This window comes from Astatotilapia calliptera, chromosome 3 (assembly GCF_900246225.1).
Source record: "Astatotilapia calliptera chromosome 3, fAstCal1.2, whole genome shotgun sequence".
NCBI classification, from domain to species: domain Eukaryota; kingdom Metazoa; phylum Chordata; class Actinopteri; order Cichliformes; family Cichlidae; genus Astatotilapia; species Astatotilapia calliptera.
This window is the reverse complement of record NC_039304.1, coordinates 16,348,146-16,375,069: the sequence shown is the minus strand read 5'-3', so window position 1 is coordinate 16,375,069 and position 26,924 is coordinate 16,348,146. Positions and strand designations below refer to the sequence as shown.

At 45.0% G+C, this 26,924-nt stretch overlaps 2 protein-coding genes across 3 annotated transcripts; both read left to right on the top strand.

The window, feature by feature from the left end:
* The first annotated feature begins 34 nt into the window (after positions 1-34).
* LOC113018722 (calpain-5-like) lies at positions 35-12,121 on the top strand. Its single transcript, XM_026162050.1, has 14 exons — positions 35-301; positions 620-899; positions 3,211-3,395; positions 5,143-5,274; positions 5,430-5,641; positions 5,864-6,056; positions 6,138-6,331; positions 6,667-6,744; positions 6,835-7,258; positions 7,330-7,452; positions 7,530-7,726; positions 11,194-11,312; positions 11,425-11,561; positions 11,636-12,121. The coding sequence occupies exons 3-14, from the start codon at positions 3,231-3,233 to the stop codon at positions 11,810-11,812; spliced, it is 2,151 nt and encodes a 716-aa protein (XP_026017835.1). The 5' UTR covers positions 35-301; positions 620-899; positions 3,211-3,230; the 3' UTR covers positions 11,813-12,121.
* Positions 12,122-17,631: 5,510 nt separating this feature from the next.
* LOC113012384 (calpain-5-like) lies at positions 17,632-23,892 on the top strand. 2 transcript variants are annotated; one of them, XM_026152550.1, is made up of 9 exons: positions 17,632-18,036; positions 18,150-18,343; positions 18,679-18,756; positions 18,847-19,270; positions 19,342-19,464; positions 19,542-19,738; positions 23,191-23,309; positions 23,422-23,558; positions 23,633-23,892. In XM_026152550.1, exons 1-9 carry the CDS (start codon positions 17,830-17,832, stop codon positions 23,807-23,809), a joined length of 1,656 nt encoding a protein of 551 aa, XP_026008335.1. In that variant the 5' UTR covers positions 17,632-17,829; the 3' UTR covers positions 23,810-23,892. The 2 variants fall into 2 exon arrangements, with proteins under 2 accessions (XP_026008335.1, XP_026008327.1); XM_026152542.1 differs by having other exon boundaries at positions 17,632-18,075.
* The last annotated feature ends 3,032 nt before the right edge of the window (positions 23,893-26,924 follow it).

Sequence of the window (26,924 nt, the reverse complement as noted above, 5' to 3'; positions counted from 1 at the left end):
GGGATTATTGGCCTGGTGTTCAGCAGTGAAGTAGTTAACATAGGAGCGCTAGTCTCTTGGTTTCTCAGGTGTCAGGAGCAGCACACTCGACAGCAACAGATCAACAGATACTCCAGCAGACTGTGCGGGAGAAGATAGAGAGGAGAAGAAAGAGGAGAAGAGACTACACAGATAAGACAGAAAAAGAGAAGCGAGGGAGTCACAGGCCATGTTCAAGTGAGGAGAGAAAAGAGAAGATATGAGACTCGAGGAGAAGAGGACAGAATGTGCACAGTCACCAAACAGAAAAGCTGAGGCAGCAGTAAGTGATATGAGCGCAGATATACAAACACACAACCTTAGGAAACACATTTGTTGATGTTCTTCAGATGATGTCAGAGGATAAACTGTTCGTCTTGAATGTCTGAACCTTGAGTCACTGCAGTAACTGTGTGAGGATTTCCAATTCTCTAATTGTGTTATTACACCTGGTGTGGCGGCTGTCTGTCTATTGTCTGAGTGAAGGGGGATAAAGTTACACACACACACACACACACACGCTCATGCATTAGCTCTAAAAACTGCACACACAGTCATGGTGTGAGGAGTTGTGTTTCACGTTCAATTTTTTTTCATCCAGGTCCAATGGCACAAATATGACACCGAGTTAATTACCTGGTGGAGATGTAGCAAACACTCCTGACACATTCAGAGGAAGGGACAACATTAACTGCTGCTGACTCTGGGATAAGGAAGAGGAAAAAGTGGACACATGTTGGCTGTTTTTGTTGTTGTTTTTGGGTTTTTTTTAATTATCCTCAAAAAAATGAGGATGACTAAATGACTAAGGGAATCCACTGACGGGGCTCAGCACAAAGGTCCATCTTAGGAAGCAAGTGGATAAACTTCCAGACTTGAAGGTAAAATATATGTTTATAGAGCCATGGCAACAATGTAGGTCTACTTTTCAAATTTACTAAATGACAATATTAAGAATTGTAATTTAATAAAAACTTAAAGTCGATGCACTACGAACACTAAAAAGTGAGTACTGGAAAGGTGATCTGCCAAACTAATGCACTAACCAAGCAAACTATTGTAGGAAAAATCATTTACTAAGCAATTAAAGTCTCATGAAGTCCAAAAAGCAGACCCTAAAGTTGGAGTTTTTATTGGGAACTTTTAAGGAAAGAGAAAATTATATACATTTGTAAATTTATCTTAAATACTTTGTGTTGAATGACTAGTGATATCTCGTTATTATCTTAGTTGATTACCTAAAGTGAGCTTATACATAAAACACTATAAACAGAGGATCTGATCAGCAACTATGATTTTTATTAACCTAAGATTGTTTTAAACTATATGAAAAATTTGAAATTAAAAATGGATTTCAAAAGTTACTACAAATCTGACTTTGAACCCTTTTCAGTTTATTAATCATTCCTGAATGATTAATTATTCAAATACAAGAACTTTGATTTGATGCTCACTGGGAGCAAATGATGATTTGTTTTGTGTGTGTTAGGATACTTTTTATAAAGTGTTGCATAAATGAAAAAGGGTCATTTTAGTCGATTACTAGGTGGTTGCTAGGCAACGTAATGACACGTTGATATCGGAAAAATATAAAAACATTCATTGACCTAAGATGTATTTTTGTGCCAGATAGGGTTGGAGTTCACAATCAGTGAAACAAATAAACACACAGCAAGACAAAGATTTCATTCACTATAATAAAATTAATTATTCCTCGTAGTGAATTTGGTTTTCAGTATAACAAAAATAGACTCAGATCAGGCTCATCCAAAGTAACAACCATCTGTTTAAAGAGTCAAAGTACTGCACAACAACAAAACAAACATGTAGCACCTGCAGATAAATTCATAGAAATGTTACTAAAAGTACTCAATCTATTGGTGAGAGAAGGCAACATCACCAAAATCGGCATCTAATCCAAAAGCATCAAGGAAAAGACATTCATCAATTCCTGCAGCTTGATGTCGTAAAAATGTGTGTTTATAGATTTTCCTTCTCATTTGGTACGTCTGTGAAAAGATTGTATGAGAAAAAAAGCCATAAAATAGATTTCACCAAAAAGTGATAACGCTGACCTCCTGGCACACTCTCTCTGGCACTGAATCATTCTGCTACACAAACAGTTAAAGTTCAACTATGCTCATACTGCTGACTCCTGCCTGAGTTCATATCACTGATGACGAAAACAGTGCTCTTACTTTACTGCTGTCCTCACCCTGTGGCCCCAAAATACACACTGACCCCACAGAACACCCCCAGCTACCTCTGCCATGAGCTACATACCCCTTTAGATTCAGTTCGATTAGTTCAATGTTATGTAGCCTGCATATTAATACTTACACAGTAGTTACTGTGTGCTTACTCAGTACTTGGATGTTATACTTGCATCATCAGGACTTTCAACAAAAACTTAAAACATGCTCCATTAGGTGGTTTTATGTACATTTTAAATTAATACACTTTGTGAATTTCAATGAACTTTTATCAATAAGTTAAACGATGACAGTGTTTGAAATTTTACTTTGACATTTTGGTTAAGTGGGAATTATATGAACTGTGGGGTTCACCTTAATGGGACTGCACAGAAAAGTCTCTAGGCAGGTTGCAGCCGGTCAGTGTGATGTGATACTGTTTGTAATGTTTAGTTGGGCAAAACAAATAATAATATTAAGTGAAGTAGTGTGAAAGATCTCAACTGTCATTGAAACAGCAAAGTCATTGGCATCTATCAGTCTGGAAGGTATTACAAAGCCATTTCTAAGGCTTTGAGTCTCCGGTGAACCACGGTGAGAGCCATCATCCAAAAAGGAAGAAAACTTGGAACAGTGTGAACCTTCCCAGGAGGGGCCGGCCTGCCAAAATTAACAGAAGAAGCTCACAAAAGAACCCAGAACAGCATCTAAAGAACTGCTTGTCTCACATTTACCAAAAAACATTTTGATCATCAATTCAATAAAATTTTGTTTATAAAACACCAGATCACAGCATCAGTTGCCTCAAAGTACTTTATATTGTAAAAATCCTACAATAATACAAAGGAAACAGAGTAAACCCCAACAACCATATGATTCTCCAGTGAGCATGCTGCGAGCGTATCACCACACTACTTTAGCAGTGCATAGCTCCAGTTTCTTACAGTATGTTCTCTGACCCTCTCTCCCCTTTCTCATCTGCTTTCCACCTTCCTTTAAGGCCTCTGAGGCCCAACCAGGATGCCAGAACGAGTGTATGACTTCCAGGGCCAGAGTTTTCACAAGCTGCGGCGGGCCTGCCTCCGTCGAGGAGCGCTCTTCAAGGATCCTCTATTCCCCGCCACAGACCAGTCCCTCTTTTACAAGAGACAGCCTCCACCGGGTCTGACCTGGAAGAGGCCGAGGGTGAGTTAGACGTGGAGTGTAAAATATAAATTTTTTTGTTTTTTAACTTGAAATACATCTCCACTCCTCCCACATATAAACTGAGTTGCTGCCTCCACATGCTGCATTTCAGCAGATTGGGTTAATTAAAGCACTTTTTATTAAAGGACAGGCGTCATGTCAGCTGGTGAAACCTTAGCCCTCAGGGAGCAAGTTGATGACGGACCGCTGTGTTAGTGGGATTGTGGGTGTGTACAGTTGAGTATAGAAAAAGCACAAGCCAATGTAAATAGCATGGGTGTTTTTAGCACACTGTTGTGATGGGTACAGCTGTCTAAGTATAGGTTTTTAATGTGGCCACAGAGAGCTAAGGGTGTGGTAATACACTTGAATTAAACCAGTGAAATGTTAAGGTGAATCGAGGTTGAAGGGATTGTTGTTTAGTGTGGATATTTATCAGACATTTGATGGTCCAGTAACTTTATGATTACAGAGTTTTATACCCGTCTGATGTGTCTTAATTTTCAGGACACTGATCCTCACTGTGCTCTGCTGAGGAAAATCGGTTTAATCCAAACAGTGAAACATGTGAAAGGATCAGAAAGCCCCGGGTATTTCCCATCGGGGTCATTAGTTCAAGGAGTTCATTCAAAGCCAGGCCTTTAGTGCTCTTAATGTGAAACCCTGCTGACGATTAATTTGTTGACTCAGAGCTGGAGAGAAAGGGTTAAAGGTATTGCGGTCCTAATGCACTACTCGGGTATTTTAAGCGTGTATCAACACAGATGATAAGGTGTCACCTGTCGCTTCACCCTGCTGGCACACAAACACAAACACACCCTAACTTCCCATTTGCTATCAAAACTATCCAGTTCATAATTTCAGTGGTCTTATCTGAAGCTTGTTACGAACATGATAGCGTCGTAAAGAAGGTTTATTTCTTGTCTAGTGTTACAACTGAAGAAGTTATGGCCACCCAGAGTGTATCTTTCTGCGTGTGTGTGAGTGCAGCGACACTTCTACAGTTACCTGACCCTGTCCAAAGTGAGAGCAGAAGGTCTACACACACATTATCTGTCTCCTCAGCAGTGCTTGGACACCCTGACTGAATCAGCCCGCAGGCCCCATAAAACTCTGTGACGATACGAGCTGCTGAAGTCATTAATGGCAGTGCTTGCTCCACTTAACTGTGTCGTTTAAAGCTGCTTCATGAAACAACCTGCTTTTAGAGATGAACTCACCAATAATAATGAACGCCGACCTTCCTTTAAGCTCTAGATTTAGGTTCAAGCCTCCTGCTATCATCACAGGATCTCAGATCCCAGGTGGACACAGATGCCATTCACCCCATTAGCTGTCACGTAGTGATGAACAATCCCTGTATTTCCCTAGAAATGTGCAGGTAGGAGCTCATTGACTCCTTGATGCACAAATAAGAAATGAACCTGCTGTTGCTGATGAGGTGGAAAAACTGTGGTCCAAACTTAGGATGTGAAAGTGACGACCAGAAACTGTGGTCACTTGAAGTTAGCTTCAAGCGGGAAGAAAAACTCCCTTTTAACAGGAAGAAATCTCAAGCAGAACCGGGCTCAGGGAGGGTTGGCTGTCTGCTGTGACTGGTTGGAGTGAGAGGAGGAAGACAGGGCAAAGACACACTGTGGATATACAGTCTATTGCTAAAGTGTTACTGTTATCCTGCAGTCTGCCAGGTGATGACTAACTACGTCCCATATTTCTTGTCATAAGCCTGATCTCTCTTCCTCTCCAGGAGATTTGTAAGGACCCCCGTCTGTTTGTCGATGGCATCAGCACTCGTGATTTGCACCAAGGAAGTCTGGGTAACTGCTGGATGGTGGCAGCCATTTCCTGCCTGGCGTCTGAGCCATCACTGTGGAAAAAGGTTTGGTGTGTTTTTCCCCTCACCTTCTTCACAATCATCTTTCCTCTTTCTCCTTATTCTTTACTATCGTCCCTACTCTGCATTCTCTGCATTTCCTCCTGGTTCCTTCCTTGTCTTTCTTCACCCTTCCTCATCCACCTCTATCCTCTTCCTAGGTCATCCCCGATCATTTGAATCAGGAGTGGAATCCAAAGCGTCCCGACTTGTATGCAGGAATTTTCCATTTCAGGTTCTGGCGTCTCGGTCGCTGGATGGATGTTGTTGTAGATGATCGCCTGCCTGTCAGTGAGGATGGAGTGCTGCTCTTCTGTCGTTCGGCAACACCACGAGAGTTCTGGAGCGCCCTGCTGGAAAAGGCCTACGCCAAGTGAGCATCAGCAGAAAATGCTGGTTTTGATATTAGATTAGATTAGATAAAACTTTATTAATCCCTCGGGTGGGTTCCTCTGGGAAATTCAGTAGCATTGATGGGACTGCTGTTAATTTTACACTGCTGAACCTACGTCTTGACTGCCACAACCACTACTTATGGCAATCCTAATGTCTAATGATCCTGAATCAATCACTCAATCCCTCTCTCAACTTTTAGACTTAACGGCTGCTACGAGGCCTTGGAGGGAGGGAACACTGCAGAGGCCCTGATCGACTTCACTGGTGGAGTTTCAGAGCCGCTCAGTCTGGATCGTGAGGCTCTAAGACTTCACAGTGACCAGAGGAGGGCGCTCTTCCAGACTTTAACCAAGGTCCATGAATGTAAATCACTCATCACTTGCTCCATACGGGTAGGGCTTCTGAGTCTTGAACATTTAGAAAAACTGGAGAAGAAATGGGTTAAAATGATTTCACTGTTTCACGTTTCTCAGCCTGCAGAGGGGGAGACCGTGGAGTCAGTGCTGGAGTGTGGGCTCGTGCGAGGACACGCCTACGGGATCACGGCAGTGAGGAAGGTGAGGTTGGGGGAGAAGGTACTGAAGAGAGGCGGGACATCCAGACTCTTTATGGTCCGCATGAGAAACCCGTGGGGGACCACAGATTGGACCGGTGCCTGGAGTCAGAGGTGAGAGGTGACTTTGAAGTCTTTGCACTGGCTTCTGCCACATGTCAGACTGCTGAGAGCATCTTGTAGGAGCTCTGGGGGGAAAAGTCTTTGCTGACTTTAACAGTGTCGCTGTGGTTTGCAGCATTTTATAATGCCACTGCTGATTTTCTGGAGAGATTCTGACATTTTACAATAGTTTGGGATTTGTTTTACTGGGGTGGAGGGACATCTGCTGTTCACATCATGGAAGTCTGAGAACTGGATCACTAAAGGTTTCTAGAAGCTGAAACACTGCTTTTATTTTTATGTCCTTTCCAAGTGTTCTGCTTTCTGTCCTTGTGTGCCCCCTGCAGGTCAGAGCAGTGGCAGCAACTGAGTCGTGCAGAGAGGGACAAGATGGGGCTCGTTGTTCGTGATGTCGGGGAGTTTTGGTACTTCAGATTTTTATTATTTGAAGAACAAAAAGTCATGTGGGTTAGCTGGTTTCTGCCTCACTTTTTATTCTTTTCCTTTTCCCTCAGGATGGATTTCGAGGACTTCTGTCAACACTTTACAGACGTGGTGGTGTGCAGACTGGTGGAGAGGACTCTGCTGTGGCCGAGATCTCGCTGGAGAGAAGTGAGCTGCTACGGGGAGTGGGTTCTACCTCCCCTCACCCATGGAGCACCTCCACCCACTGTGCTCCAGAGTAACTCTACACTGACTCTGAGTAAGAGCAGCAATGGGCCTGGAGGGACCAAGCAGCGTGGGAACAGAAAGGAGGATCGACTCGGTGAGAGTCAACAGGAAGGAAGGAAAAGAGGAAGAAGCAAGCCTGATGTGAGCAAAATGACAGCAGAAAAGGGTGGTGGGAAGGTGAATGGAGTATGGAAGGTGGAGTTGGATAAGAGGAGCCGGTGTGGTGGATGTATCAATCACAGGGACACCTTCCTGCACAATCCACAGGTAAATATAAGATTGAAACCAGGGTTTGCATCAGCACATGAATGCTAAAAATGACTTTTCATTCTTATCAGTTCATGTTTGAGGTGCGAGCCAAAGAGGAGGAGGTGCTGATCTGTCTGCAGCAGGAGGACAGGAGGATGTGGAGGAAAAATGGAAAAGGAGAAAACCTGCCTATTGGCTTTGAGGTGTTGAAGGTGAGCCGGGCCACTGAGCAACCTCACGTTTTTTGAGTCATAAAAAAAATATTTCAGTCCTTCCTCATCATCTGCAGGTGGAGGTGAACCGCTGCAGTCGGGTGCAGTGCGTGGTGGAGCAGGCGGCCAGCTCCATCTACATGGATTCCCGGAGTGTGACACTGAGGGGAACTCTGACTCTGGGACGTTATGTTGTGCTGCCCACCACCTTCCTGCCGGGCGTCACTGGATGCTTCCTGCTTCGCCTCTTCTCCCACTCTCGTATCAGACTCAGGTGAAATGCTGGTCAGGAAAGAAGGGTTAGAAATAGCTTTGAACGTTCTGATATTTGTAGATACTGAAAAGGTACGGAGGACCGAAGCTGCCCAAAGGTTTCAAAACCAAAAAAGTTTTTTTTATTACAGTTTTATTTTTATATTTGCCACAATTTATGTTTCCAGTGTTTTGAATTCTGCATTTAAATTTCAATTTATTCTGCAAGTGGCACTTTTACAAGTTCAGCATTTCACATACTGGATGATCCATCCATCCATCCATCCATCTTCATCCGCTTTATCCGAGGCCAGGTCGCAGGGGCAGCAGCCTAAGCAGGGAGGCCCAGACCTCCCTCTCCCCAGCCACCTCCTCCAGCTTATCCAGGGGAACACCAAGGCATTCCCAGGCCAGCCGAGAGATATAATCTCTCCAGCGTGTCCTGGGTCTGCCCCGGGGCCTCCTCCTGGTGGGACATGCTCGGAACACCTCACCCAGGAGGCGCCCAGGAGGCATCCTTGTCAGATGCCCGAACCACCTCAGCTGGCTCCTTTCGATGTGGAGCAGCAGCGGCTCTACTCACCCTATCTCTAAGGGAGAGCCCAGCCACCCTTCGGAGGAAGCTCATTTCTGCCGCTTGTATCCGCGATCTCGTTCTTTCGGTCACTACCCACAGCTCTTGGCCATAGGTGAGGGTAGGGACGTAGATCAACCGGTAAATTGAGAGCTTCGCTTTTACACTCAGCTCCCTCTTCACCACGACGGACCGGTGCAGCGTCCGCATCACTGCAGCCACAGCCCCAATCCGTCTGTCGATCTCCGGCTCCCTTCTCCCATCACTCGCGAACAAGACCCCGAGATACTTGAACTCCTCCACTTGGGGCAGGAACTTATCCCCGACCCGGAGTGGGCACTCCACCCTTTTCCGGCTGAGAACCATGGCCTCAGATTTGGATGTGCTGATCCTCATTCCTGCTGCTTCACACTCAGCTGCGAACCGTTCCAGTGCGAGCTGGAGGCCCTCACCCGATGAAGCCAACAGAACCACATCATCCGCTAAAAGCAGAGATGAGATTCTGAGGTCCCAAAGTGAAAGCCCAGTGTCCAGTATTCTGCGACCAGGACGAAAACCGCATTGTTCCTCCTGTATCCGAGGTTCGACTAGCGGACGAACTCTCCTTTCCAGCACCCTGGCATAGACTTTCCCAGGGAGGCTGAGGAGTGTGATCCCCCTGTAGTTGGAACACACCCTCCGGTCCCCCTTCTTAAAGATGGGGACCACCACCCCGGTCTGCCAGTCCAGGGGTACTGCCCCTGATCTCCACGCAACATTGTAGAGGCATGTCAACCAGGACAGCCCAACAACGTCCAAAGTCTTCAGGAACTCGGGGCGGACCTCATCAACACCAGGGGCTCTGCCACCAAGGAGTTGTTTAACTGCCTCAGTGACCTCGCCCCCGGAAATTGGCGGGTCATTCCCCTCATCCCCAGACTCTGCTTCCTCCTCAGAAGACATGTCAGTGAGGTCCTCGAAGTATTCCTTCCATCGCCTGACAATTTCCTCAGTCGACGTCCGCAGCGCTCCGCCAGCACTATACACAGTGCAGGTAGTGCACCGCTTTCCCTCCTGAGACGCCTGACGGTTTGCCAGAATCTCTTCGAGGCAGTCCGAAAGTCTTTTTCCATGGCCTCTCCGAACTCCTCCCACACCCGAGTTTTTCCTTCAGCCACTGCCCGAGCTGCATTCCGCTTGGCCTGTCCATACCTGTCGGCTGCCTCCGGAGTCCCACAGGCTAACCAAGCCCGATAGGACTCCTTCTTCAGCCTGGTGGCTCCCTTCACCTCTGGTGTCCACCATTTGGTTCGGGGATTACCACCACGGCAGGCACCAACCACCTTGCGGCCGCAGCTCAATGCAGCAGCTTCGGCAATGGAGACGCTGAACATGGTCCATTCGGACTCAATGCACACCCTCACTACGCGTTTAGGTGCACTGGGTCTGTCGAGCGTCCTCCCCCGCCACCTGATCCAACTCACCACCAGGTGGTGATCAGTTGACAGCTCAGCCCCTCTCTTTACCCGAGTGTCCAGAACATATGGTCGCAGGTCTGGTGATACGATTACAAAATTGATCATTGACCTACGGCCTAGAGCGTCCTGGTGCCACGTGCACTTATGGACACTCTTATGTTCGAACAGGGTGTTCGTTATGGCCAAACTGTGATTAGCACAGAAGTCCAATAACAAAGCACCGCTCGGGTTCAGATCAGGGAGGCCGTTCCTCCCAATCACGCCCCTCCAGGTCTCGCTGTCATTACCCACGTGAGCATTGAAGTCTCCCAGCAGGACAACAGAGTCACCTTCCAGCACCCCCCCCCCCGGTTCCAGAGCTCAAGCCATGCGTAGAGGTGAGCCCAACTATATCTAGCCGGTACCTCTCAACCTCACGCACTAACTCAGGCTCCTTCCCCACCAGAGAGGTGACATTCCATGTCCCTATTGCCAGTCTTGGCAGCCGGGGGTCAGTCCGCCAGGGCCTCCACTCCTGGCCGCCACCCGGCACACAATGCACCCAACCCCTATGGCGCCTCCTGTGGGTGGTGGGCCTGCGGGAGGATGGGCCCATGTCTCCTCTTCGGGCTGTGCCCGGCTGGGCCCCATCGACTAAGGCCCAGCCACCAGCCACTCGCCCTCGGGCACCCTCCCCGGGCCTGGCTCCAGGGCGGGGCCCCAGTAACCCTATCCCGGGCAGGGTAAACTGTTCCCTTAATGTTCTCTTCATAAGGGTCTTCTGAATCGCTCTTTGTCTGGTCCCTCACCCAGGACCAATTTGCCATGGGAGACCCTACCAGGGGGCAAAAGCCCCCAGACAACATAGCCCCTGGGATCCCTGGGACACACAAACCCCTCCACCACGATAAGGTAGCGATTCACGGAGAGGGTGGGATGATTGATCCCAGTAAAAACAGATATTGTTGCTTTTACTCAGGAGATCTTTACAGATGTTCAACTAATTTACATGAAAATTTTAAAATTACTAAAAATAAAATAAAAAATCAAATAGTTAATAATCAGGTGAATAAATACAAAATTAAATAATACAGGAAAGATTTAGGAAGTAACAGAAAAATAAATGTAAATGACATTTTTTAAATTAAGTAATGGAACAGTTTTAATATTTATTTACTCATAAAGTATATTTATTTATTTATTAATTATTTTTGTATTTATAATTCAAAAAATTTTCATTTTGGTGGTTTTGTCCTTCCGCGGAACAGAGAAAAAAAAACAAAACCAAACAAACAGTAAATATGACATAGACATTTTTTTGATAAATTATAAAAATCAATATGAAACCACTATTAGCATCATAAATTTTATATTATTTCTTACATTTAATTTTTTCCACTTTAACAGAAAAAATCTCTTTTTCCCTTCACTATTCCCAGTCCTCTGCATTTAATTTAGTTATTTCTTTTTTCCATGAAGGGAACTGAGGGAGGACTTACCGTCTCCCTCTGTGCTCCACTGTTTTCTACCTCAGCCCACAGTGGTAACCACAGTTTATCTACACAGGGCGTCAGGACTCGACCCTCCCAAACAAACAGGTAACTGCAAAATGAAAGACTCATATTTGGGCAGACTCTTAATTATTGCACATATCTCCCTTGGTGTTTTCTTTCTTTCTTTCTTTACACCGTGCTGGATTTTGTTCCGCAGCCCCCGATGTTTACGCTGTAGTGAGATGTGAGAATGACAACGTCAGGACGCGGGTGTTCAAGGAGAGCAGAAACCCTGAATTCAACCTGAGAACCATCTTCTACAGGAGATACCCCAACACAGACATCTCTGTTGAGGTTTGGCACATTCCTGTTCCCTCTCACGCAGCACACAAACACACAGGGCTAATGGGTTTCCTGTGTATTGACAGATATACAGCAGAGGTCTGCTGTGGGACTCGCTTCTCGGTGAGACTCGACTCCAGACGGCCGAGTCTGAGAGGAGTCGAAGCCTCGTGATGAATCTGCGAGGCAGACGGTCTCGTTCAGGGCTCAGAGGTTGCGTCTATCTTGAGACGTCTTCCAGCGTGTGCCTCACAGACTTGTGACAGTCTGGCTGCCCTGGCAAACACTGCCCTCTCAGGTAGAAGCTGATGAGCAAATACTACTAAACTAAATGAAGCTGTGTGACAAAAGGTGCTGTAGTTTTTTGGGGTTTTTGACCTGTTGTATTTTAAGCCACAGTGAGCTGCTTGGTCTCTTGCACTTTGCTGTGGGACTTTAATAATTAGGTTATTAATGTACTGACAGATGCTCTATGGTGATCTGCTGCTCAGTTTTGCAGGCACAACAACTTCGGCAGTTCAACAAGAAAAGTGCCGAAAGCAGTTTTTGTGTTATTTTAAAATATGTATTATTATGTGTTGTCATTTTATTGATTTGCTATTTATATTTTGTTTTATTCAATAAAAATGGTGATGTTTGGCTCATATTTGCATTTCTCATAAATAAACTATAAACACTGTGTAAGCCTGTTTTATTTTATCAGCACTCAGCAGACCTACTTGCCTTAAGTCATTGAAATGGTCAGTCAGCTAAGAGCCATAATCTCTCCAGCATGTCCTGTCTCTTTGCCGGCATCTCCTTGTAGTTCTTTGCATCTTCTTTTTAAAGAATAAACCTATAAAATTTAAATCAAAGTTTTAACAGCACTGCGCTCCTTTCTTTGTCAGTACATAGTACAGGATGAGTGCGTGTAATTAAATAAATGGTGACATCACTGGGAGCCATAAGGGTGAGTCATTTTTAACAGCACTTTTTCTCATTGGACTCAAGTCTGTCTTGTAGCATTTGTCACAGTTCTGGGTCATTTGGACCCAGCATTTTGAGTTTCTTGTATTTTGGTATTGTTTTCCTGTGCTTTCCTCCTGTCTCCACTTCCCAAATCACTCCGCTGTGTATTTTAGTCCTTTGTCATTCATTGCTTGCTATCACGTCATACACAATGTCTCCATGCTGTGTTCTCCCTTTGTGTCCTGAGCATTGCCTGGCTCGAGTTTCTTAGTTTCTAGGGTCCAGTGCCCAGTTTAGTTTTTAGTTCTGCATTTGAGGTTTTGGTTTGTTCTTGTAATGTTAATTCCTACAAAGAGTTTTTGCAGCAATAAAAGCTGAGCTTTGAGTTTTACTTTCTGTTTCTGAGTTCTGCATTTGGGTCCTTCATCCTGCCCGCCACAGCCCACACCAGGGACTTCTTCAGAACAGACGGCTGTGGTGAGTAGAACAGAATTTTTCCTTACCCCTCCAAAATGTATAACAATTAAGACCGTGACTGAGGACCTCACCTCACAAGACCTAAAAGCTGTTTCTCTCTGCCCAAGGAACAAGAACTCTGATTTTGTTTCTGATTTTGAAAAACCTGAGATTTCTGTTTGTGCCAGTCAGTTGGAGAACGTTTGCTACACTGCACAAGGGGCAAAATCACAAACTAACAAGCTAACATTGAGTCTGAACCAATACTCTTTCACTAAATCTGTAAATTTTAAGTCAGTATATTCTGAGGTAGAGTTATCTGTTTCTGAGCCTGTTAACCTTGAGTCTGTAAATACTCAGTGAACTAAAGGTAATTGTTTTACTGCTAAGATAACTGCAGAGGCGTTAACAACAATAACAAATAATGCGGTCCAACATATTTACAACTCAGTACACACGATAAATATCTCAACACCCCGTCTTGTACTCAGGTTGCTGGAATCTAAAGAATATTGTCCTGTAAACTACCATACAGATGTGGACTCACCAAAACATGATGTCTGCAAACTTTCCAAGTTTTAGCTCAGACACAGGTTTGGTCATAACATCTGCAACCATTTCTTCAGTAGTGCAATATAACAGGCACATTTTCGTCCATTTACAATGGGCCTTACAAAATGATATTTAATGTCCACATCTTTGCACCTCTGATGATTCACAGGTTTTTAGCTATCTATACCTTTCAAAAGCTGCCCTAAATATATAAACTCTTGTATTGTAGAAGCCAGAGCCATATATTCTGCTTCACAGGTAGAGAGCGCCACAGTGGGCTGTTTCTTTGTCTTCCATGAAACTAGAGAACTGTTCTTACATAGGTTCACACAGCATTACTGTAGGCTACTAGACCTAAATTTTCATTGTTTCTCCTAAAACACAACTTCTTATCCTTGGACCGTCTGAGATATCTTAATACATGCTTCACAGTTACCCATTGTTCCTTTGTTGGTTCATGGAAATGTTGTGATAACTTGCTTGCCACAAAACTTAGGTCTGGACTGCCTACAGCAGGGGTGGGCAATTCCAGCCTCTACTGGCTGCTCAAGATTGCTTTGCACACCTTCAGTTGGACTTCCAACTCAATTCTTTATCTTCTTCTGCAGGTGAGAAAAATGGAGAGCAGTAACCTTCTGGGACGCATCCGGAACCGTCCAAAACCCCCAGCAACCGCTCTAGGTAAAATCTAGCGATTTTAACATCATGAACCCTGGTGTCATAGTTTTATTTCTGTAAATATCATTTGAAGAAAATGAGTTCAGTATTTGATTTTTCTTGCAGCGATCTTTAGCGCGATATTTTGCATCATGCCCATTGCTCAGATTGCAATTGGTGAGCTCCATACTTACTTACTTGAATGAGTGTTCAGAGGTGTTGAAGTTTTCCAGGCAGCTCTGATTGTACTTTTTGAGTCATCCTCCTTGTGTCCACCAGGGACAATATACCTTCATGAGTGTCCGCGCCAGCACTACATCCCCATCTATCTGATAGTGTTAGGACTCTCAAGCCTGTTGTTCGTGTTGCTCTCCTGCTTTCCCTGTGCCAAAGAGCCAGAAGAAGGCACCTCCAACCCTCTGAGCACAATCTACAAAGCCTGGAACTTACTGGCAATGTTCTTTGTCTTCTGCTGGTCTATCGCTGGTGAGTTAAAAAGTCACCACCATCAAAGAAGATGACACATGTTAGTCATATGATGTAGTCATGTGACCAACTGAACAAAGATAGTGGAGGACATTATACAGCAGTTGTATTGTTTGTGCTCAATTTTGACAGCCCTATTAAAGCTTAATATCAGTTTGTATATGCTTCAGATAGTTTTTCTTCAAATTCTTTAATTCTCACTCGCTTTTGCAACTTTGTACTTTTGTGCAGCAAAACTCCACCTCATTGTTAGTCCATTTAAAAAACTTGGTGCTTTTCCTCGACACTGGAACGTAAGCGTTTTCGGCCATTTCAATTTGGACGCACAACTCTGCTAAAACAACTGAAAATGATAGTGTGGACGCAGAGTTTTTCCAGACGAAAAAGCCGTTTTCAAATCTATCCGGGCTAGTGTAGACATAGCCTTTGTGTTAGCCCTACGACAGACTGGCGACCTGTCCAGGGTGTACCCTGCCTCTCGCGCTAAAACAGCTGGGATAGGCTCCAGCGCCCCCCACGACCCTGAAAAGGATAAGCAGAAGTGAATGGATGGATGCTCTCAGTGTTTGTTGCTTTCTGTTAGTGCCAAAAAGTGCAGAAAATGTGTCACCTGATATTTTGAATCTCCTTATTTTGGTCACATCTCTTTTGCTAGCTAACAGCAACAGCAGTAGCTGACTGTATCTGTTTAAATTGTGGCTTTTGTAGTTGTGCAGTTATTTAGGTCATGCAGTACAGTGCATCTGAGTCATGATAAAGTAGGAGAGGTAAACCTGGTTGTGGATAAAATAGTAAAATTCCTGCTAATTAAATATTTCCCAAAATAGCTTTTTATTATCAAACTTGAATCCATCCATTAAATCCACTTATCATTATCAGGCTCCAGATCATTTTAATCCACATCATACCTTTTGAACAACCATGCCCATAAGCATTAAGGTATACTGGATGAGAATTAATACATGTTGTGACATGCATGAGCCACTAGGTGGGAATATATGGCTGTTTTAATGGATTACTACATATTAAACCCCTGAGAAGTACATGTAACATGAATTTAAATAATAGATAATTAAAATAATTGTCTAAACTCAGTGAGTCTTCGAGTGCTGCTGTGCGCATCCTGTCAGCTGTCAGGCCTCGAGCAATTATTATTAATTCTTAAATTTTTTTTTTTTTTTTCATAGGTGATGTATGGATCTACTCTATTTATCAGCCCAACTATGACAAAAACACAACAGATGTGAGCTCCTACTGCAACAAGACCCTTTACCTGTTTGCCTTCTGGATAAACACTTTCGCTAACATCTCAGTTGGGTTTATTTTCTTGTGCTGCCCCTTGGTCCTGATCTGCTGCTGCCTGTGTCGCCGTGCCAATCCGAACAATGACGTGTAACAACTTTTGGAAAAAATGAGGGGACTGGACACACGACGAATTTGCTCTCAAAGCAAATATGTTGGAAATTCGTTTTAAAAAAACAGCAGGATAAGTGTGCGATGTGGCCGTGCATCTTGTGTTGAAAGATGCAACCCTTTCAGATTCTCAATTGAAAATACTACTGTTTTCTCCTTGATGAGCATTTTCTATACCTCTGCAGCAGCTACTGTTTATAGGAATTTTATTCGGAAATCAAGAAGATCACTGGTGTTTAAGAATTTATTCCAGAGGTGATTCCAATAGAAAAATTATCTTTTAGTTTCTTATCTGTGTACATATTTGTCCCAGCAAAAACACACATGATAAATGTCAGCAAGGTTTTTCTCACAAGTATTTCAGGTCGTCATTAAACTCTTTTAGCAACGCTACAGATAAATCTCAGCCACTGACATCATTTACTGCCATCCTATTTGCCGATAAACGCCCAGCATCAGTCAGTGTCAGTATTCAGCTGATATATCTGTGAATCTGTAGATGTGCTGTTACATGATGAGCCACAAATTTGGGTTATTGAGTGTACCACCAGTGTATGAATGTGAGAGTGAATGAATAGTGGTATTGTAAAGCGCTTTGGGTGCCTAGAAAAGCGCTATATAAATCGAATCCATTATTATTATTATTATTACATGATGAAATTAAAAAGTACTTTTTTTAATGGTATCATTTACAGAATAATTAAATAATAAATATATCATGTGTAATGTTATTTATCATACTTTATAATACTGTAAAGTGTAGTTTTCTGTGGAAACCAACACGTCTCTGTATTTTACTGTTCAAATGCAATCACACTCTGTGTTATGGATCATGGATTTGCATTTTGTCGTGTTAGGAATAAAAATGAAAGACAGGAGTGGGAAGCTTTTACTGTATGTCGCGGCTGTGTAGCAACAGGAAATAATTTTATCTGAAAAGAAGAAATTGTGGACCTACACGCTAAATGGTTGTGCACAAAAAGCATTAGACCTAGTCGCACAATGGATGGTTAAGGTTATTTTCAGTTTATCTGAACTTTAAAATGTGTAATTGGATACTGTCTCAATACTGAAGCTTAATTTTTTAAAATATCTGTTTCTGTAAAAGACTACGATGGTTAAGGATTAAAGTATACACCTCTATACACCACTCTGAGTTCAATTATTAGTTGTTAATAATCTCTGACTTGGCTTGCTTCCACAGCGTGTCTTTTTCCCGTCTTTCTTCCCTAACCCCAACCGGAAGATGGGAAACCACTAAATAAGAATCAGTGTCACAAAGAAGAAACCGTGGAGACTGTCATGATTTCATGCAGGAAACACCAAAAAGCTTAGAGGCTTGCAAAGTGTATGGCTGGGGTGACCGGTTTTAGTCATGTATTTATAGGTGGGGGCTCAGTGCAGATAAGAAAACTAATATTTAGGTTTTCAGAAAATAAAAACAGTTGAACAACAGAGAAATCTGTGATAGACTTGAAATCCTATGTTTGAACATGTAATCTCAATGCGATTGTGACCTGTGTACAAATTAAAAAAAAAACAGACAAAGATTTACATAATAAAAGGACGTATCATACATTATACATGCAAATTAAGAAAAATGTGCAAGAGTAATCAGAATCAGAGAAATCAGGGGATGCAGGTTTTTTGCTAGTGTGTTCCATTTATAAGCAGCAAAGTCCAAATGCTGGTTTTGGTATTCGATGGGACTGTTGTTAATTTTATGCAGGCTGCTGAACCTACATCTTGACTGCCACAACCACTACTTATGGCAGTCCTAATATGTAATGTTCGTGAATCGATCACTCTCATGCCTTTTAGACTTAACGGCTGCTACGAGGCCTTGGAGGGAGGGAACACTGCAGAGGCCCTGATCGACTTCACTGGTGGAGTTTCAGAGCCGCTCAGTCTGGATCGTGAGGCTCTAAGACTTCACAGTGACCAGAGGAGGGCGCTCTGCCAGACTTTAACCAAGGTCCATGAATGTAAATCACTCATCACTTGCTCCATATGGGTAGGGCTTCTGAGTCTTGAACATTTTAAAAACTGTTAAACAGATTGGTTAAAAAGATTTTACACGTTTCTCAGCCTGCAGAGGGGGAGACCGTGGAGTCAGTGCTGGAGTGTGGGCTCGTGCGAGGACACGCCTACGGGATCACGGCAGTGAGGAAGGTGAGGTTGGGGGAGAAGGTACTGAAGAGAGGCGGGACATCCAGACTCTTTATGGTCCGCATGAGGAACCCGTGGGGGACCACAGATTGGACCGGTGCCTGGAGTCAGAGGTGAGAGGTGACTTTGAAGTCTTTGCACTGGCTTCTGCCACATGTCAGACTGCTGAGAGCATCTTGTAGGAGCTCTGGGGGGAAAAGTCTTTGCTGACTTTAACAGTGTCGCTGTGGTTTGCAGCATTTTATAATGCCACTGATGATATTCTGGAGAGATTCTGACGTTTTACAATAGTTTGGGATTTGTTTTACTGGGGTGGAGGGACATCTGCTGTTCACATCATGGAAGTCTGAGAACTGGATCACTAAAGGTTTCTAGAAGCTGAAACACTGCTTTTATTTTTATGTCCTTTCCAAGTGTTCTGCTTTCTGTCCTTGTGTGCCCCCTGCAGGTCAGAGCAGTGGCAGCAACTGAGTCGTGCAGAGAGGGACAAGATGGGGCTCGTTGTTCGTGATGTCGGGGAGTTTTGGTACTTCTGATTTTTATTATTTGAAGAACAAAAAGTCATGTGGGTTAGCTGGTTTCTGCCTCACTTTTTATTCTTTTCCTTTTCCCTCAGGATGGATTTCGAGGACTTCTGTCAACACTTTACAGACGTGGTGGTGTGCAGACTGGTGGAGAGGACTCTGCTGTGGCCGAGATCTCGCTGGAGAGAAGTGAGCTGCTACGGGGAGTGGGTTCTACCTCCCCCCACCCATGGAGCACCTCCACCCACTGTGCTCCAGAGTAACTCTACACTGACTCTGAGTAAGAGCAGCAATGGGCCTGGAGGGACCAAGCAGCGTGGGAACAGAAAGGAGGATCGACTAGGTGAGAGTCAACAGGAAGGAAGGAAAAGAGGAAGAAGCAAGCCTGATGTGAGCAAAGTGACAGCAGAAAAGGGTGGTGGGAAGGTGAATGGAGTATGGAAGGTGGAGTTGGATAAGAGGAGCCGGTGTGGTGGATGTATCAATCACAGGGACACCTTCCTGCACAATCCACAGGTAAATATAAGATTGAAACCAGGGTTTGCATCAGCACATGAATGCTAAAAATGACTTTTCATTCTTATTAGTTCATGTTTGAGGTGCGAGCCAAAGAGGAGGAGGTGCTGATCTGTCTGCAGCAGGAGGACAGGAGGATGTGGAGGAAAAATGGAAAAGGAGAAAACCTGCCTATTGGCTTTGAGGTGTTGAAGGTGAGCCGGGCCACTGAGCAACCTCACGTTTTTTGAGTCATAAAAAAAATATTTCAGTCCTTCCTCATCATCTGCAGGTGGAGGTGAACCGCTGCAGTCGGGTGCAGTGCGTGGTGGAGCAGGCGGCCAGCTCCATCTACATGGATTCCCGGAGTGTGACACTGAGGGGAACTCTGACTCTGGGACGTTATGTTGTGCTGCCCACCACCTTCCTGCCGGGCATCACTGGATGCTTCCTGCTTCGCCTCTTCTCCCACTCTCGTATCAGACTCAGGTGAAATGCTGGTCAGGAAAGAAGGGTTAGAAATAGCTTTGAACGTTCTGATATTTGTAGATACTGAAAAGGTACGGAGGACCGAAGCTGCCCAAAGGTTTCAAAACAAAAAAAGTTTTTTTTATTACAGTTTTATTTTTATATTTGCCACAATTTATGTTTCCAGTGTTTTGAATTCTGCGTTTAAATTTCAATTTATTCTCCAAGTGGCACTTTTACAAGTTCAGCATTTCACATACTGGATGATCCATCCATCCATCTTCATCCGCTTTATCCGAGGCCGGGTCACGGGGGCAGCAGCCTAAGCAGAGAGGCCCAGACCTCCCTCTCCCCAGCCACCTCCTCCAGCTTATCCAGGGGAACACCAAGGCGTTCCCAGGCCAGCCGAGAGATATAATCTCTCCAGTGTGTCCTGGGTCTGCCCCGGGGCCTCCTCCTGGTGGGACATGCCCGGAACACTTCACCCAGGAGGCGCCCAGGAGGCATCCTTGTCAGATGCCCGAACCACCTCAGCTGGCTCCTTTCGATGCGGCTCTACTCACCCTATCTCTAAGGGAGAGGCCAGCCACCCTTCGGAGGAAGCTCATTTCTGCCGCTTGTATCCGCGATCTCGTTCTTTCGGTCACTACCCACAGCTCTTGGCCATAGGTGAGGGTAGGGACGTAGATCAACCGGTAAATTGAGAGCTTCGCTTTTACACTCAGCTCCCTCTTCACCACGACGGACCGGTGCAGCGTCCGCATCACTGCAGCCACAGCCCCAATCCGTCTGTCGATCTCCGGCTCCCTTCTCCCATCACTCGCGAACAAGACCCCGAGATACTTGAACTCCTCCACTTGGGGCAGGAACTTATCCCCGACCCGGAGTGGGCACTCCACCCTTTTCCGGCTGAGAACCATGGCCTCAGATTTGGATGTGCTGATCCTCATTCCTGCTGCTTCACACTCAGCTGCGAACCGTTCCAGTGCGAGCTGGAGGCCCTCACCCGATGAAGCCAACAGAACCACATCATCCGCTAAAAGCAGAGATGAGATTCTGAGGCCACCAAAGTGAAAGCCCAGTGTCCAGTATTCTGCGACCAGGACGAAAACCGCATTGTTCCTCCTGTATCCGAGGTTCGACTAGCGGACGAACTCTCCTTTCCAGCACCCTGGCATAGACTTTCCCAGGGAGGCTGAGGAGTGTGATCCCCCTGTAGTTGGAACACACCCTCCGGTCCCCCTTCTTAAAGATGGGGACCACCACCCCGGTCTGCCAGTCCAGGGGTACTGCCCCTGATCTCCACACAACATTGTAGAGGCGTGTCAACCAGGACAGCCCAACAACGTCCAAAGCCTTCAGGAACTCGGGGCGGACCTCATCAACACCAGGGGCTCTGCCACCAAGGAGTTGTTTAACTGCCTCAGTGACCTCGCCCCCGGAAATTGGCGGGTCATTCCCCTCATCCCCAGACTCTGCTTCCTCCTCAGAAGACGTGTCAGTGGGATTAAGGAGGTCCTCGAAGTATTCCTTCCATCGCCTGACAATTTCCTCAGTCGACGTCCGCAGCGCTCCGCCAGCACTATACACAGTGCAGGTAGTGCACCGCTTTCCCTCCTGAGACACCTGACGGTTTGCCAGAATCTCTTCGAGGCAGTCCGAAATTTTTTTCCATGGCCTCTCCGAACTCCTCCCACACCCGAGTTTTTCCTTCAGCCACTGCCCGAGCTGCATTCCGCTTGGCCTGTCCATACCTGTCGGCTGCCTCCGGAGTCCCACAGGCTAACCAAGCCCGATAGGACTCCTTCTTCAGCCTGGTGGCTCCCTTCACCTCTGGTGTCCACCATTTGGTTCGGGGATTACCACCACGGCAGGCACCAACCACCTTGCGGCCGCAGCTCAATGCAGCAGCTTCGGCAATGGAGACGCTGAACATGGTCCATTCGGACTCAATGCACACCCTCACTACGCGTTTAGGTGCACCAGGTCTGTCCAGCGTCCTCCCCCGCCACCTGATCCAACTCACCACCAGGTGGTGATCAGTTGACAGCTCAGCCCCTCTCTTTACCCGAGTGTCCAGAACATATGGTCGCAGGTCTGGTACGATACAAAATTGATCATTGACCTACGGCCTAGAGCGTCCTGGTGCCACGTGCACTTATGGACACTCTTATGTTCGAACAGGGTGTTCGTTATGGCCAAACTGTGATTAGCACAGAAGTCCAATACAAAGCACCGCTCGGGTTCAGATCAGGGAGGCCGTTCCTCCCAATCACGCCCCTCCAGGTCTCGCTGTCATTACCCACGTGAGCATTGAAGTCTCCCAGCAGGACAACAGAGTCACCTTCCAGCACCCCCCCCCCAGGTTCCAGAGCTCAAGCCATGCGTAGAGGTGAGCCCAACTATATCTAGCCGGTACCTCTCAACCTCACGCACTAACTCAGGCTTCTTCCCCACCAGAGAGGTGACATTCCATGTCCCTATTGCCAGTCTTGGCAGCCGGGGGTCAGTCCGCCAGGGCCTCCTCTCCTGGCCGCCACCCGGCACACAATGCACCCAACCCCTATGGCGCCTCCTGTGGGTGGTGGGCCTGCGGGAGGATGGGCCCATGTCTCCTCTTCGGGCTGTGCCCGGCTGGGCCCCATGGACTAAGGCCCAGCCACCAGCCACTCGCCCTCGGGCACCCTCCCCGGGCCTGGCTCCAGGGCGGGGCCCCGGTAACCCTATCCCGGGCAGGGTAAACTGTTCCCTTAATGTTCTCTTCATAAGGGTCTTCTGAATCGCTCTTTGTCTGGTCCCTCACCCAGGACCAATTTGCCATGGGAGACCCTACCAGGGGGCAAAAGCCCCCAGACAACATAGCCCTGGGATCCCTGGGACACACAAACCCCTCCACCACGATAAGGTAGCGATTCACGGAGAGGGTGGGATGATTGATCCCAGTAAAAACAGATATTGTTGCTTTTACTCAGGAGATCTTTACAGATGTTCAACTAATTTACATGAAAATTTTAAAATTACTAAAATAAAATAAAAAATCAAATAGTTAATAATCAGGTGAATAAATACAAAATTAAATAATACAGGAAAGATTTAGGAAGTAACAGAAAAATAAATGTAAATGACATTTTTTAAATTAAGTAATGGAACAGTTTTAATATTTATTTACTCATAAAGTATATTTATTTATTTATTAATTATTTTTGTATTTATAATTCAAAAAATTTTCATTTTGGTGGTTTTGTCCTTCCGCGGAACAGAGAAAAAAAAACAAAACCAAACAAACAGTAAATATGACATAGACATATTTTTTTGATAAATTATAAAAATCAATATGAAACCACTATTAGCATCATAAATTTTATATTATTTCTTACATTTAATTTTTTCCACTTTAACAGAAAAAATCTCTTTTTCCCTTCACTATTCCCAGTCCTCTGCATTTAATTTAGTTATTTCTTTTTTCCATGAAGGGAACTGAGGGAGGACTTACCGTCTCCCTCTGTGCTCCACTGTTTTCTACCTCAGCCCACAGTGGTAACCACAGTTTATCTACACAGGGCGTCAGGACTCAACCCTCCCAAACAAACAGGTAACTGCAAAATGAAAGACTCATATTTGGGCAGACTCTTAATTATTGCACATATCTCCCTTGGTGTTTTCTTTCTTTCTTTCTTTACACCGTGCTGGATTTTGTTCCGCAGCCCCCGATGTTTACGCTGTAGTGAGATGTGAGAATGACAACGTCAGGACGCGGGTGTTCAAGGAGAGCAGAAACCCTGAATTCAACCTGAGAACCATCTTCTACAGGAGATACCCCAACACAGACATCTCTGTTGAGGTTTGGGACATTCCTGTTCCCTCTCACGCAGCACACAAACACACAGGGCTAATGGGTTTCCTGTGTATTGACAGATATACAGCAGAGGTCTGCTGTGGGACTCGCTTCTCGGTGAGACTCGACTCCAGACGGCCGAGTCTGAGAGGAGTCGAAGCCTCGTGATGAATCTGCGAGGCAGACGGTCTCGCTCAGGGCTCAGAGGTTGCGTCTATCTTGAGACGTCTTCCAGCGTGTGCCTCACAGACTTGTGACAGTCTGGCTGCCCTGGCAAACACTGCCCTCTCAGGTAGAAGCTGATGAGCAAATAAAGCTGTGTGACAAAAGGTGCTGTAGTTTTTTGGGGTTTTTGACCTGTTGTATTTTAAACCACAGTGAGCTGCTTGGTCTCTTGCACTTTGCTGTGGGACTTTAATAATTAGGTTATTAATGCACTGACAGATGCTCTGTGGTGATCTACTGCTCAGTTATGCAGGCACAAACACAGCAGTTCAACAAGAACAGTGGGACTGCTGCCAAAACCAGTTTGTGTTATTTTAAAATATGCATTGTTATGTGTTGTATTTTTATTGATTTGTTATTTATTTTTTGTTTTATTCATTAAAATGGTGATGTTTGGCTCATATTTGCATTTCTCATAATTAAACTATAAACACTGTGTAAGCCTGTTTTATTTTATCATCACTCAGCAGACCTACTTGCCTTAAGTCATTGAAATGTCAGTCAGCTAAGAGCCATAATCTCTCCAGCATGTCCTGTCTCTTTGCCGGCATCTCCTTGTAGTTCTTTGCATCTTCTTTTTAAAGAATAAACCTATAAAATTTAAATCAAAGTTTTAACAGCACTGCACTCCTTTCTTTGTCAGTACATAGTACAGGATGAGTGCGTGTAATTAAATAAATGGTGACATCACTGGGAGCCATAAGGGTGAGTCATTTTTAACAGCACTTTTTTCTCATTGGACTCAAGTCTGTCTTGTAGCATTTGTCACAGTTCTGGGTCATTTGGACCCAGCATTTTGAGTTTCTTGTATTTTGGTATTGTTTTCCTGTGCTTTCCTCCTGTCTCCACTTCCCAAATCACTCCGCTGTGTATTTTAGTCCCTTTGTCATTCATTGCTTGCTATCGCGTCATACACAATGTCTCCATGCTGTGTTCTCCCTTTGTGTCCTGAGCATTGCCTGGCTCGAGTTTCTTAGTTTCTAGGTTCCTGTTCCCAGTTTAGTTTTTAGTTCTGCATTTGAGGTTTTGGTTTGTTCTTGTAATGTTAATTCCTACAAAGAGTTTTTGCAGCAATAAAAGCTGAGCTTTGAGTTTTACTTTCTGTTTCTGAGTTCTGCATTTGGGTCCTTCATCCTGCCCGCCACAGCCCACACCAGGGACTTCTTCAGAACAGACGGCTGTGGTGAGTAGAACAGAATTTTTCCTTACCCCTCCAAAATGTATAACAATTAAGACCGTGACTGAGGACCTCACCTCACAAGACCTAAAAGCTGTTTCTCTCTGCCCAAGGAACAAGAAATCTGATTTTGTTTCTGATTTTGAAAAACCTGAGATTTCTGTTTGTGCCAGTCAGTTGGAGAACGTTTGCTACACTGCACAAGGGGCAAAATCACAAACTAACAAGCTAACATTGAGTCTGAACCAATATTCTTTCACTAAATCTGTAAATTTTAAGTCAGTATATTCTGAGGTAGAGTTATCTGTTTCTGAGCCTGTTAACCTTGAGTCTGTAAATCCTCAGTGAACTAAAGGTAATTGTTTTACTGCTAAGATAACTGCAGAAGCGTTAACAACTGGTTCTTCTGTCTGAGACAGACAGAAGTCCCCATTCACAGGACTTTACTGACTGTTTCAATGTTGCTCCTGCCAAGCCCAGAGTTCTAATGACCAGGAATGTTAACTCTAAGACTGTGAATGTAAAGGCTATTTTTCAATTGCTCATTCTCAGCAGAGAAACAAATTACAAAGAGCATTTCTGTGTCCCAAGAAGGAGGAGACTGTCACTCTCTCCAGGGCTTCCCCAGAGGCTGAGTTTCAGACCTCAGCAGCCTCTGGGAGCCTGGAGGATATGGAGCTAGTACAGTTGGTTCAGCTACCACCATCATCGACTGAGAGCTCAGCTGAACTCTCTCAGCCTCCTTCAGCTGTGTCACCTGAAAGCTCTACCAGGCCATTTCAGCTGTCCTGCAGCAGCTTCCACAGAGAGCTCAGGCGAGCTCACCCAGCCTGCAATAAACTTTGTCTCGCTGCAGTGCTATGGCTAAGTGTCCAGAGCTGGCTGGGTGTTCCCACGTAGCCTCAGCTAGCTTTGTCTCAGCCAGGGGCCTCCATACCTGCTGGCCCTGTGTCTGTTTCCCACTGGGGGCTCTGGTGACCCGCTCCAGCACTCAGTGGCTTGCATGCCACCGTCTGTTTCCGCTGGAGGATCTGAGGGGTCACACCAGCTGTCTGTCTCAGCTAGTCGCCTCCACTGTTTTGCGGTCGGCCTCCTGAGATCCTCTGTCACTGTTGGCTCAATGGGCTTACTCCTGAACTGTTTTCCGGGCTCCTGGCTGTCAACCTTCTGGGTCAGCCACCCAAATTGCGGTTGTTTGGACACTGTTTTGGACTTTTTTTGTTTTGACTTTTGGTGCTCCTGTTTTTTTGCCCGTGTACGGTGCGACAGTGAATGACAATGTCTCTGTGCTGTGTATTCTCCCTCCGTGTCCTGAGCATTGGTTGGCTTGAGTCTTTTAGTTTCTAGGTTCCAGTTCCCAGTTTAGGTTTTAGTTCTGCATTTGAGGTTTTTGTAATGTTTATTCCTACGAAGAGTTTTTATAGCAATAAAGGCTGAGCTTTGAGTTTTACTTTACTTTGAGTCCTGGATTTGGGTCCTTCACCCTGCCTGCCTCACAGCACTCACCAAAACCAATTACAGTGCTCACAAAAACCAATGAACAGATACACATTTTGCTGGTATTTGAAGAGCCCCAATCTGTTTAAATGCAAACAAGAAACTTTTTAAAAGGAACAGACAGCCCATTTAGCTTTTATCTGCTCTCATTTGACAGCATTTGATTATCAGGTGTGTGGACAGCTGCTATGTGTGAGCTCCTGCTGTCAGAAGTGAAGGACCACAAACTACCATGACCATTGTTTCAGCCTTATTTGCATTTTATTTCACTTTGACCGATTTGTTTTAGGTAGCTTTTGGTCAGTCGTTCTTTCTTTCTCAAACATTTTACATCTTTTTAACATATACATGGAAATTACAAAATAACTGAATATTAGAAATGTATCTCTGAAAACAGCCAACAGGAATAAAATATTCAAAATACTATATATATTATATATATATATATATATATATATATCATATATATATAT

What these genes read in the sequence shown, in the direction of transcription:
- LOC113018722 (XM_026162050.1), top strand. Translation starts at nt 3,231, where the DNA reads ATGCCAGAACGAGTGTATGACTTCCAGGGCCAGAGTTTTCACAAGCTG. An exon ending in CTGGAAAAGGCCTACGCCAA is followed by an intron (nt 5,642 to 5,863) that starts GTGAGCATCAGC and finishes CTCAACTTTTAG; the next exon opens with ACTTAACGGCTGCTACGAGG. An exon ending in ACACAGACATCTCTGTTGAG is followed by an intron (nt 11,562 to 11,635) that starts GTTTGGCACATT and finishes GTGTATTGACAG; the next exon opens with ATATACAGCAGAGGTCTGCT.
- LOC113012384 (XM_026152542.1), top strand. Translation starts at nt 17,830, where the DNA reads ATGGCAGTCCTAATATGTAATGTTCGTGAATCGATCACTCTCATGCCT. An exon ending in TCATCACTTGCTCCATATGG is followed by an intron (nt 18,076 to 18,149) that starts GTAGGGCTTCTG and finishes CACGTTTCTCAG; the next exon opens with CCTGCAGAGGGGGAGACCGT. An exon ending in CACTCTCGTATCAGACTCAG is followed by an intron (nt 19,739 to 23,190) that starts GTGAAATGCTGG and finishes TTTTCCATGAAG; the next exon opens with GGAACTGAGGGAGGACTTAC.